We start from the raw sequence: 12,703 nt of genomic DNA, 5'->3' as shown, positions 1-12,703 counted from the left end.
TATTAGTACATTTAATGTGAAATGAGAAATTAAATACAAATAAAAGCACTTGCAGTGAAAATATTACTTTAACAATTAATTGTATTGTTAAATTACATTAACCTATTTATTTCAATATTGCTTGTTAATAATGAGAAGACTTTTAGCAATATAAATACAATATAATTATGAAACTACATATTAAAGTTGTAATAAAGTTGCAATTAAGTTGTTCAAAAAACACTCAAAAGTTCAAAAAATTGCATTAAATGTGAAGTAAATTACTGATATAATTGAAATTAAATATAAATAAAATACACTTAAGCAGTGAAAAAATTACATTTGATTAGCAATTAAGTGTATTATTAAAATACATTAACCTATGTTTTATTTCACATTAATTGCATATTAGTACAATGAGAAGTGCACTTTAACTGTAATATAAATACAATAGAATCAATTATGAAACTACATATTAAAGTTGTATTAAAGTTGCAATTAAGTTGTTCAAAAAAATCACTCTAAAGTGCACATAATTGCATTTAATGTGAAATTCATTTGTGATATAGCTGAAATTAAATACAAATAAAACACACTTAAGCAGTGAAAATATTACATTTTATTCACACTTAAGTACGTTAATCAAAAGTATATTATTTGAACAATAAGTACACTTTTAAAAAGTACACTTTAGTGCACTTTTTTTCGACAAGGGTAGTTTAAACTGAAGATATAAATGATGATGACCTTCAAAAGAAAAGCACTTTGTACGTTGGAGGTTTCATTTTGCAAGTATATACTAAAAAGTTACATTTTTTTCTTGGAAATACTTGCATATGAGTGTTCCATTTCAAAAGATAGTTTGAGTAAATATGATTCTGAAATCAGCAGCACTATTCATGACACGCCATTAGAGAGACACCATTCGCCCTCAGTGTTGTTCAGTTATTGTCAATTGCTTCTGGATCAGCCATTGGGTTTCCATCCACAAACCTTTGGTAACCAACTATCTTAATAAACCACTATACAATCCTACTTCAACTAAACAGATCAAGGTTTTGTGTAAATGGGGTGGTGTAACCCAGCAGTTAATCTACCACCCATCAAAATTAAATTAGACAAGCAGTAAATCCATGTCTTGTTTAATGTATGTTAATTTCAATAAGTTTAAATATTACAATGTAATAGCATAGTAATAGCAAACATTAAAATATAATATTGTGATGTAGTATCTCAAAGATAAAAAAAAAATGCAGTAAACAAATAGTGGGAAAATTATGTACATGAACTTGTTTGATTCAAGTAGGAAGTCAAATATTTCTTCAGTTTATTCATGTCCAAATTTAACCATTTCCATCTTTCATCAAAGTATCCTATTGAGCAATATATAAAAATCTAGAGTAATGCCACCTCATTACTGTAGGTGATCCTCAGGTGTTCTCTATTGCTGAACCATATCTGAAAAATAAATAAATAAACATGATAAAAAATACATCAACATTTATTTTTTCTTCTCTAAGCTCAAGAGATCTTTGAGAAGATCAGTCTTATAAAACTTGATCTATATTCATAATGTTCTTTCATGACATGTCCACTCAACATATGCAATTGTTACTTACTCTATGGTGTCCAGTTTGTATTTATCATCATCCTTTAAAGAAGTTAGCAGCTTCGCTCCCGAAGCACAGATCTCATTCCCATGGAAAGACAGCACTTTCAGGTGTGAGGGGTTTGATCTGAGAGCAGCGACCAGAGCTTCATACATCTTCATAAGTGATACCACATATCTTCAGCCTGTACAGAGAACAATAAAACACACTTTACTTCCAAAACAGATGTGGAAGTTATCAGATACAATAACCAGAACATCTGACTCTCGGATACGAGAACTTATCAGTTTCCAGTTTGCATGCAGGATTTTCCAGTACTCTTAAAATGAGCTTCACACCCGAGTCTATTTCATTTCCTGACAGACTCCGATCAATCAAGTGTGAGGGGTTTGATGTCAGAGCTGAAGCCAGAGCACACAACCTTCATCTGTGACACCACAATTCCACAAACTGCGAACAGAAAAATAGTGACATATTTCAGGGCAACTTGTGGCAATAGGAAAGTCCTTCTAATGGAGTAGTTTACTACCAATTAATCATTAGCATTTCTAAAACGTGAAAACAATTTTACAACAGATAAAATAAATGCAAGCATTATACACTTTGCCTGGGACATATTTAATTACTTTTTTTTTTTTTTTGTTATTGAAGGCGGCAGGAAAATTAAGGCTTTTTCATTCACCAACATTTAGGTTAGGTTAGTATTAAACAAAAATGTTGAAAATTATACTAAGTATAATTTTATACGTTTTCAGGATGTCCCCTTACCTCAAGTTCACCACTTTACAATGAGGACTCGCCAAACCAGAAGAAAGAAGTTTAACTCCTGAATCTTGCAGTCTATTTTCACTGAAGTCCAGCACCGTCAGACTCAAAGATTCTGAGCTAAGAATTGAAGATAGATCAGCACAGCATTTCTCTGTCAGACTGCAGTCATTCAGCCTACAGACAAAAAGAAAGAATGGCACTTACTGTTAAAACATATATTACTGTTTTAACCATGTTACAATGTCTGTAAGTGTGAGAGAGCAGACAAGAGAGAAACTGCATGCTGTCCTCAGAAAAATGATCTGACCTGAGTGTCTCTAGTTTACAGTAAGAATTCTTCAGCCTGGCACACAGTCTTGCAGTTTATTCTGTCCAGTTCTCTTAGGTTTTAGGTGAAAAATATTAAGTTATGACTGTTTTATAAGTTTACATTCCATCGGGTCCAAACAGACCCTGCAATGCAAAAGGTGTATCCGTTTTTTTAATGCATTAGGAGTTTTTCACTAACCCATCCAGCTTTAGCAAATGTTTTTTCCCCCTTTTTTCTAATGTGAGAAAACATAATAAAACTAATACTACTTACTCAGCCACTCTTGATGCTTCAATCACAGGCAGCAGCCTCAAAAGTACAAAGTCTGTCATGCTACGCTCTTCAGCATATTTTCCCAAATCAAACACATCCAGGTTCTGCTCAGAAATCAGGATAAAAAAAAAGTCAGAGCAGACCGCTGAGATGGCAGAAGGGTTTTTCCTCTCATAGTTCCCGATTTCAGATCATGCTGGATGTCTGCCACCAGAGAATCCTCGTTCAATTAATTCAGACAGTGGAACAAGTTGATAGATCTATGTGGAGAGGGATATTTCAAAATCTTCTTCCTGATATAAGCACATATTTTCTTGTTGTCGTAGGAGCTGATTCTTGTCTCAATCAGAAGGCCTTGCAGTAATATCTGATTGGACTCCAATGAGAGGCCCAAAAGAAAATGGAGGAAAAGGTCCAAGTGTCCATTTGCACTCTTCAGAGCCTTTTCCATGGCACACTGATGCATCTCAAACATTGACACCTTTCTCACACAAAAGCTACTAAAAACTCTTTGTAATGAGAAACAAGATTCAGTGGTGCTGCTGAGCATATTAATGTTTCCCATAATGAAAGAAAGATGCACATACAGAGCTGCAAAATATTCCTGAATGCTCTGATGAACAAAGCAGTACACCTTCCTTTGGTCTACTCCTGATTCTTCTCTGAAGATCTGGGTGAACAACCCCAGAGTACACAGATGCTTCTGTCACGTTAATGCCACACTCTCTCAGGTCTTCAGCATAGAAGATTAAATTCCCTCTCTTGAGCTGCTGGAAAGCCATTTTACCCAGTTTGAGGATTGTTGTGGCAAAAAATCAACTCCAACTCTACTGCATAAGAGACAAACATGTCCAATTGTCTTTAAAAGTTTTATTTCTTGCAAGAAAGGTCAGACGGTCATACAGAAACACAAGTAGCTGCAGAGTGTAAGACCAAGAACGAAAGCTTCCCCCTCACTTTTATATCTCTAACCTCCAAGGCCGAAGCCTCTGTCCTTTTACCATATTTGGAACATCTCTTAGTGGCTGTAACTTTCCACACATTGTTAGCACAGACATGTTTTTAACATACATCTTGCATGTCCCCATACCATATCTTGCTCTTTCTATTTCTAACATCTATGTTAACACTATGTTAAACATTACCACTTAAGCCAACATCATACCATGTTCCATAAGCATCATATTTCACAAGAATACAGGTAAAAAGCATATGAAAAATTTAAATTTCCACAACAAGGATCATGTCTTCATCATTCACTTTTATTTAATAGGCTTTCTCATGTGTAGTGCTCATCTGAAGGATCAGGAAGTGTGTGTACATTTGAGTGAGAGTCTTGGGAATATCTCCTCTCTCTGCTCGACTAAGCATCTTCTCTATGACAGTGGCTGAGATCCAGCAGAACACTGGGATGTGGCACATGATGTAGAGGCTCCTTGAGGACCTCAGGTTTGAGATGATTTTATTGGCCAGACTCTGATCTCTGATTCTCTTTCTGAAGTATTCCTCCTTCTGTGGGTCACTGAAGCCTCGTACCTCTGTCACTCAATCAACACAGCTGCTGCTGGTCTGGAGGTGATCCAGATGAGAGCAGAGGGAAGCAGATCCCGCTCAATGAGGTTCGTCAGCAGCACATCCACTGAAGCTGATTCAGCACATCACACAACAGGGCTGCTGATATATATTAGCATCAAAATCACGATGTGCTTTCCACAATCACATCACAGGATGTGCGATGTCACGTATAGGGATCGTTAATCCATACGGACCAGACACCATGGTTCAAAATGAAGGTGATTCTCTGCTTGACTGCAAAGTTTGACCATCATACAATGAAAGTTTTTCATTTGAATGTGTAGGTCCTGTTAGTTTAAACGTTCAAGAGATTTTAAACCATTTGAGTGCACGAAGATGCGAAAGAGAACTCAATTCTGAACGGGCAGCTGTTTTATGTGAGCAGTGCACAGGTGCGCACACACACACACACACACACACACACACACACACACACACACAGAGCTGCGCAGATGCACATGAACACTGCATTCCATTCTCTTCTGCGTCTATTTGTGCCTGAATGGACACATACATGTAAAACAATTGTCTAAATGCATGTAAAAGATTGCCTATCCTCGTAAACACAATCGAATAAGGTTTAGAATTAGATGAACGAAACAATTGAGAAAGAAAACCGGATGTGTAACAGTATTTTGGATCCGCGCACATTCGGTCTTAAGCCCGTAACACATCAAGTCGACAGTCGGCCGTCGTTTGTTTCGTTCGTCCGACTAAGTTTTCTCAGTGTGTTCCGCACTGTCGGCTGAAGTCGGTCCTCGTAAGTTTTTTTTCGGCCGATTCCACATGTTGAATTACGCAGGTGCAGAACGGACGTGGCCGTCGGGTGTCGAGCGTCGGTTTGGTGTGTCAGGGCAACTTTGGACCCAGACGCTGCTGACGTGAGCTAACTCTGCAGTCTGCTTTCATCGCCACTAGTTTGTCAGCGTCAAGGCCTGTTCACACCGGGGCGAATATCGCGCGCGATTTTCGCCGACGTTTAACGCCTCCTGACTAAACAACGGGCGCCAATGTGAGTGTGCACACCGACGCGAAAAACGCGAGGCGTAAAAGCGTCATTTTTAAAAAAACGCCTCGGGTTGGTTTTTTTGGTTTGACGCGCTGCGTTAAAAACTGGCCGACCAATGAGATTGGTGCTTTTGTTCACGTGCCTGGAGCTGCTGAAGTTACAGTAAAACACGACTTGGTGGCGCTCAAGCACAAAACGCTCTTGCCGAGCACACAAGACGACGAAGAGAAAGTAAGTAGACGAGGAAGACCCCTACAAACTATCCCTGCATCTCAAACAGCTCCCTAGCTTCCTAGGTCGTGTATCAGTATACCATGTAAATGAATGTGGCCGACTCCCTGATCAGTGCCCTGACTAGTGAAGTAGAGAGCTGATTGAGATGCACACTATGGGTGCTCTGCCACAGATGTGTATTATTTCTGTATTTTTACTTTTTTTTTTTCTTTTACATTCAAGAAATATAGTTGAGAATGTCTGTTTCATAAATATGTTTATTTACACTACCGTTCACTTGCACTACTGTCATTGTGACATATTTGCACTACCGTTTCTGACTATATATATATATATATATATATATATATATATATATATATATATATATATATAATGTAGGCCTATGCCATTTTATATATGCATTTTTTTTATCTTCTTTAACTTATTAATATCATATGTTTATTTGCACTACCGTTAAGCACAAGCGCCACATACTGTCAGGGAATGAATTTGCACTTTAACTCGGCGCATCGCCGGTGAAAATCGCTTGGGTGTGAACACAAAAACGTCTCGAAAAACGCTGACGATAAACGCGTGCGATATTCGTCCCGGTGTGTACGGGCCTTCAGCTTGGTGTGTTCTGGGCTTTAAAGTGACAGAAGCCCCTGCTGCTATCTGTGTCATGAATGTTAATCAAACAACAAAAGACAAAGAGAAAAATAAATTTTGTAGTTTTAACACAAATTATGTTTAATTTATACAGTGAGGCTTTGTATTATTTTACACTATGTATTATTACACACAGTATTATATTTCATTTGATTATTCCATTTCTGTACCCGAATACTGTTAAGACTCACTTGGAAAATACTGTATAAAGCACTATTTATTTCATTTGTATCTTTGTTCTATTATATTTATCTATGCTTGTAATTTGTTCATTATTTTCTATTCACATTCACTCACATACAAAGTCACCCCCAATCATCCTAGAATGATTAGTTCTTTCCAAATAGAGCTATTCAAGTCATCATTTTTTTTTTTATTCAAGTATATATCGCAGAAAAACAAAATATCTCAATGTCAGTTTTTTCTAATATCGTGCAGCCCTACACACAACCTCACGTTGTTCTGAAAATCCAGAGACAGACGAAACTCATCCAAACCATCAAAGATTAACATGATTTACCTTAATTTGGAGAGATTTCCAGTTGCTTTGTGCCAATGCACATAGTGCACATAGACTGTTTTTCCAATGCCTGCGACTCCTTTAGTCAGCACAGTTGTGATGGGTCAGTCTTGTCCAAGTAAAAGTTTAAATATGTCATTCAGGTTAACTGGTCTGTCCTCTGTCATTGGTCTGCCATTGCTCTCCTACATTATTGATCTCTCTATCCATTTACACCCTCTGTGATGCAGAGCTCTGTGTAGTCTTATAGAAACAAGAGGAACTGAAGTATAAGGTTGTTTATTGCTTATTCAAGTGGCTTCATCTGTTCAGATTTATTCAAACCAATTTTAGATTCATATTAATCAGTATCAGTTCACAACTATTATGATTTTCAACAATAACAAGTCATGGATGAACACTTACAGTTGAATACACTAGACATGAAAAAGTTTTATTTGAATGAATAAATTGAATAAAGGTTTAACCTGTATGCCAAAGTGAATACATAACGAGATTCTGGTTGAGGTGTCATTGTCAAGTCACTCTTGATGGAAGTCATACTGAGCTGCAGTTATGCTCCGTATTAGTCTTAAAAATAAGGAGTTGGAGTCAGCAAATTGATTTCTTTAAAGTGCAGTAAATAATATTCATTACATCAGGACGCACTGGAAGCCGCTACAGAGTAGCCTATGTGCTCTGATGAACTTGGAATAAAAAGAAAATGTACACAATTCTTATTAGTATCATTAAATTAAGAATTAATATTAACTATAAATAGGAACTAATCAGTTATTAAATTACCAAAAGCCAAATACAATAAATCGCTTTTAACATAGTACTCCTTCATGCAAGGCAATGGAAAGAATGAGTGTGTGTATGTGTGTGTGTACATTTGCAAGAAAAAAGTATGTGAAACACTTGCAGAATCTGTGAAAATGTTAATAATTTTAACAAAATAAGAGAGCTCATACAAAATGCATGTTATTTTTATTTAGTAGGCAACTGTCCTAAGATATTTTACATAAAAGATGTTTACATATAATCCACAAGACAAAAAAGTAGCTGAATTGATCAAAATGACCCCGTTTAAAAGTGTATGAACCATTGATTCTTAAAACTGCGTGTCGTTACCTGGATGAGATGTTGCATCCGAGCGCTGCACGAGCTTTTGCTTTCCCTTTTGAAGAGCATCAATCGTGGTGTTGACGGCATCGAAGCAGAACGCGCGGACTGGGGTAATTCAGTCAGATTTTTAATGCGTCTCAGATTTCATGTGTAGAAAGCGTTCTGTAATGATCCGTACGAACATTGTCGAAACAGAGTGAAGTTCAGCCGCATGAGAGAATCATTCATGTGTCAAACAGGCAAATTGAGTGTCGAACATTCTATTTGAAGAAAAAAAATTGCGACTGTGCAAAGTACCCTTTCGTTTTCTCAGAAATTACTACACTGAAAACATTTTCTCATCAATATTGAATGCGCTATGTGATGTAACTAGCTGAAAGACCTATGGACATTAATTACGATACGTTTGTTTGACGCAGACCTATTAAAGGAGGTCTGTAATACGGTATCGTTAAAAAAAATGTAGTAGGAATTGTAAGGAAGGTTGCTGCCATCTACCGGGGCTTTGTGTGGTCTACATATCTAATTAATCAAGATGGGAAAAAAATATGAAAAACATTACTAGACAATTTTGAATGTAGATTTCAGAAGTGTATTTTAATGTGCATTATCTCAAATCATAAAAGTGCAGAAATAAGATCAGACTAAAACATATTGAGTATGTAGAAATCATTCAGTTTTAGACGAAAGCATCATTCTAAACCCCAATGTGAAATTAAATACAATTTACAATTTCCCTATTAGAAATCTCTGTGGTAGCAAAATCTTCCTCCCAGGTTTGTTACATGTCACTGTAATAAAAGCATATGAGGAGTAATAGGTTAGTCACTGACATTACATTTGAAGATATTTGTTTTGCAATGTCCATTGATGAAGGCAGCACAATTATAGGCTTTAATGTGACTAAACTAGCATATTTTGTCATTGTAATACATCAAGTACTTACCATGTAAAGAAGTCTTCAGCCTGCCAGGATGATACAACCAGAGACATCATAGTGGAGTTTCTCCCATCAGAAGTTCTCATATCATCTGCAGCATCTCCATTAAAGTTGCCACAGGTGCCACAAACTTTGCCTGTCAGATCTCCGTTTATGGATAAAACGACCCCTTCAGTGACAGAGTAAGTCAGTCTCATGGTAGACATCTTCTCAATGACGACAGTCTCATTACTGTATGAGACTGACAACCCTTCTTTAGGCATAAAGGGATACGAGACCTTCTTCCCATTCACCTGTTTCAATAAGAGAAATATGTACATATGTACATATGAAATATGTGTTTCTGTGTCACCAGCACTTTTTATTTCTCTGAATCAAATAGTTTAAGACTGGTTGATGTAGCACAAAAAAATAATGCTACATTTATAATCTTTAAAAACCACTGACCCAGCTGTGTCGGCGATTGTTGACTGTGATGATCATGTCCTGGAAGAAGACATGGACCATTGTCACATTGCTAGGATCATTCCTGGCACATGTAAAGTGCGTCTAACACCACACGGAACCAGTCAGGAGACTCTTGATCACATAAGAAAGCCATTTGGAAGGCTCCTGACCGGCCAACCGTCCCCTTTACACCATCAAATGACAGCAACTGGTCATCTGCATCAAACACACAGTGGCCTTGCTCAGGGTAACCATCTTGTTTGCCACACTCCAGCACCACCGGCGGAAGTGACACACACACTTCATGTCGTCAGTCAGTGAGACTTCGCCAACCTAAGAGGACAGAGCAGAGAAAAGCTTACCTACAGTTCCATGCACCATTACATTTATTATTGAAATGCAACGTGTGTATGTGTATGTTAAAATACATTTTCTTATCTCAGTTTAATATGCACAGACAACTTCAAGTAGGATGAATAAGGTAAGATGATATCATTATTCTGCAGAAATTGCACTTGTCAGATTGAACAATGTTTCAAGTTAATAAAAAGACGCTGAACAATGGATTTATGGAAATATTTCTAAAAAGACATTTAAATGGCTGTCATTTGATTTGGAGCATCATAGAATCTGACAAAGGTTTGGAAAAAAGTTGATAAGCAGCTCTTATCAGACACAGTAACGATCATTTATGGGTTTAAGAAAAGCAATAAATCCCACCTTTAGGTATTTGCCATTATGAACACATCCGCAGTCTCCCACAGACACACACTTATCACCATCTGAGAGCAAACCTTCATCACACTGACAGCCTTCCGTGCAAATATTTGGGCAGTTGTTAACGGATCCACTAAGGCTTGGCACAGGTGTTGGCACAGTTATTAGAACACTGTACATAGTGACTGTTAGCTGGACAATCGGCCGCTTAAAGAAAGAAAATGCAAAAATATATATTAATAAATATCACATTGTTATCATTAAAAATAATATCTATCTATCTATCTATCTATCTAGTTATATAAAAATTAAGTTTGGAGTTGGAGATTTTTTTTTTTTTTTTACATTTTGAAAATACTGTAAGTCTTATGTTAAGTCTGTCAAATTTCACATGATCCTTCAGAAATCATTCTAATATGCTGATTTGCTACTCACGAAACATTTCTTATAATCAATGCTGAAAAGAGTTGTGCTGATTAGTATTTTTGTGGAAACTGTGATACATTTTTTAGGATTCCTAAATGAATATAGATCAAAAGAACAACATTTATTTGAAATGAAAACCATTTTGTTACATTATAAATGTCTTTTCTGTCACTTTTGATCAATTTAATACATCCTTACTGAATGAAAATATTCTGTATTTCAAAAACTTTTGAAATGTTGTTTATTACAGTATATATATATTTATATACAGTATATATATATATATATATATATATATATATATATATATATAAACAAAATATAGGGTCCAATTCTCACTAATAACTAGTTGCTTATTAGCTTGGATATTACTAGAATATTGGCTGTTTATCAGTACTAAAAACAGATATTGATGTCTTATTCTGCATGACCATATTCTACATCTCTTAGTCCTATCCAATTTCTACCTAATACGTAAATTTAACAATTACCTTACTAACTACCAATAAGCAGTAATTAGGAGTTTGAGGCAAAAGTCGTAATTAATTGTTAACAGTGAGAATTGGACCCTAATCTAATGTATGACCAAAATTGTTATATTGTAAATATAAATATTGTTATATGCAGTGTTGGAGGTAACGCAGTACAAGTACTGCAAGTTACGTAATCAGATTACTTTTTTCAAGTAACTAGTAAAGTAACGCATTACTTTTAAATTTATGGCAAAATATCTGAGTTACTTTTTCAAATAAGTAACGCAAGTTACTCTGTTTTTTTTGAGAGAACTCAGGAGTAAGTGCAGAACCGTTGTGTGCGCATACATTTACTTAACTCACTTTCACAAAAACATTCAGTATTCCTCAAAATGAATAAAAGCAGTCAAATGCAAACGTAGAACATTACACAAATTTACAGTAATTAAGTATGTCAGAAGAAGGAACACAAAAGTAATGTAATGCAGTTTTTTCTATCAAAAGTAAACAAGTAATGCATTACTTTTGAAAGTAACTTTCCCCAACACTGGTTTTATATATATATGTATGTATATATATATATATATATATATATATATATATATACACACACACATATATATATATATATATATATATATATATATATATATATATGTGTGTATGTATATATATATATATATATATATATATATATATATAAAATCAAATTGATTATGATACAAAGCTTGAATGGAGTGGTAGAAAGAAAAACAGGTTTAGCTTTACAAACTTACGGCAGAATGAAATATTCCTCCATGACATGATTTGTATCCCTGCTTGTTGGCAGATAATGGCATAAGCCTGAAGATTTTGACATAGCATGGCTCTATCTCCATCCATAATACACATGTCAAATTCACAGTTAATCACATGGGGCTGAGGATTCACCCAACCATGACAAGCACTGAAAGGACCAGCGGCAGTTGCCATAAGGCCACAGGCATCATCTCTGCGGTATCTCTCGGCTTCGGTCTCATCGCACTGCTTCTGGGAACCTCCGCCTCTGCACTGAACACCAGTTGCTGGCAATGCCCATGCCTGTCCGAACGCATCTACACTGGAGCTTTGGGTCCCATTGGGCAACAAGAAGTCATCAGCTGGGTTGCCATTGTAGTTGCCACACAGGCCACACATTCTGCCTTGATAGTTTGAGGGTACATGGACCTCTGCATGGTAACTGGCATCATACACAACTCTCAAGCCAAAATCAGTTTGCACTATCACAGTGAAACCAACCTGGTTAATGGTGACTTGATGGCCAAGCGATGAAGGGAGGTTGACAAACTCATTGTTTACCTGTCAACCAATAGCAAACATGATTTCAGTTAAATTTTTCTGCCTAATTTTTAAGTAAGCAGAAATAAGTACTGACCACTATGAGATAGTGGGCCGTCAGCACTTTTCTATTATCAGTTTCTTTCATACTGGTTACTTATTAATCATTTCTTAATATTTTATCTTAATTTTATTACACTGCTGTTCAAAAGTCTCTTATGCTTATTTAATCAAATATACAGTAAAAACTGTAATATTGTGAAATATTATTACAATTTAAAATAACTGTTTTCTATTTTAATATGTTTTAAAGTGTAACTTATTCCTGTGATGGAAAAGCTGTCACA

General features: G+C 35.9%; 2 protein-coding genes across 2 annotated transcripts; both read right to left on the bottom strand.

Moving 5' to 3' along the window:
* Positions 1–8,515: 8,515 nt before the first annotated feature.
* LOC125262035 (alpha-tectorin-like) lies at positions 8,516–10,283 on the bottom strand. The gene is made up of 4 exons (XM_048180588.1): positions 10,144–10,283; positions 9,424–9,756; positions 8,983–9,269; positions 8,516–8,827 (listed from the first exon to the last, which is right to left on the bottom strand). Exons 2-4 carry the CDS (start codon positions 9,481–9,483, stop codon positions 8,818–8,820), a joined length of 357 nt encoding a protein of 118 aa, XP_048036545.1. The 5' UTR covers positions 9,484–9,756; positions 10,144–10,283; the 3' UTR covers positions 8,516–8,817.
* Positions 10,274–12,377, bottom strand: LOC125262034 (IgGFc-binding protein-like; the record flags this gene model as incomplete). The annotated part of the gene is made up of 2 exons (XM_048180587.1): positions 10,274–10,347; positions 11,816–12,377. Coding segments are annotated over 2 exons (636 nt in total), but the record flags the coding sequence as incomplete, so codon positions are not given.
* Positions 12,378–12,703: the final 326 nt, after the last annotated feature.

The sequence above is a fragment of the Megalobrama amblycephala genome, unplaced genomic scaffold (genome assembly GCF_018812025.1).
Source record: "Megalobrama amblycephala isolate DHTTF-2021 unplaced genomic scaffold, ASM1881202v1 scaffold563, whole genome shotgun sequence".
In the NCBI taxonomy this organism is placed as follows: domain Eukaryota; kingdom Metazoa; phylum Chordata; class Actinopteri; order Cypriniformes; family Xenocyprididae; genus Megalobrama; species Megalobrama amblycephala.
Note: the sequence above shows the minus strand (reverse complement) of the source record. Positions and strands in the feature narration are given on the sequence as shown.

Excerpts from the sequence above, each read along its gene's own strand:
- LOC125262035 (XM_048180588.1), bottom strand. The coding sequence starts at position 9,483 with ATGGTCCATGTCTTCTTCCAGGACATGATCATCACAGTCAACAATCGC. Across the intron at positions 9,270-9,423 it reads ACAATCGCCGACACAGCTGG|GTGAATGGGAAGAAGGTCTC; the intron begins GTCAGTGGTTTT and ends TTATTGAAACAG.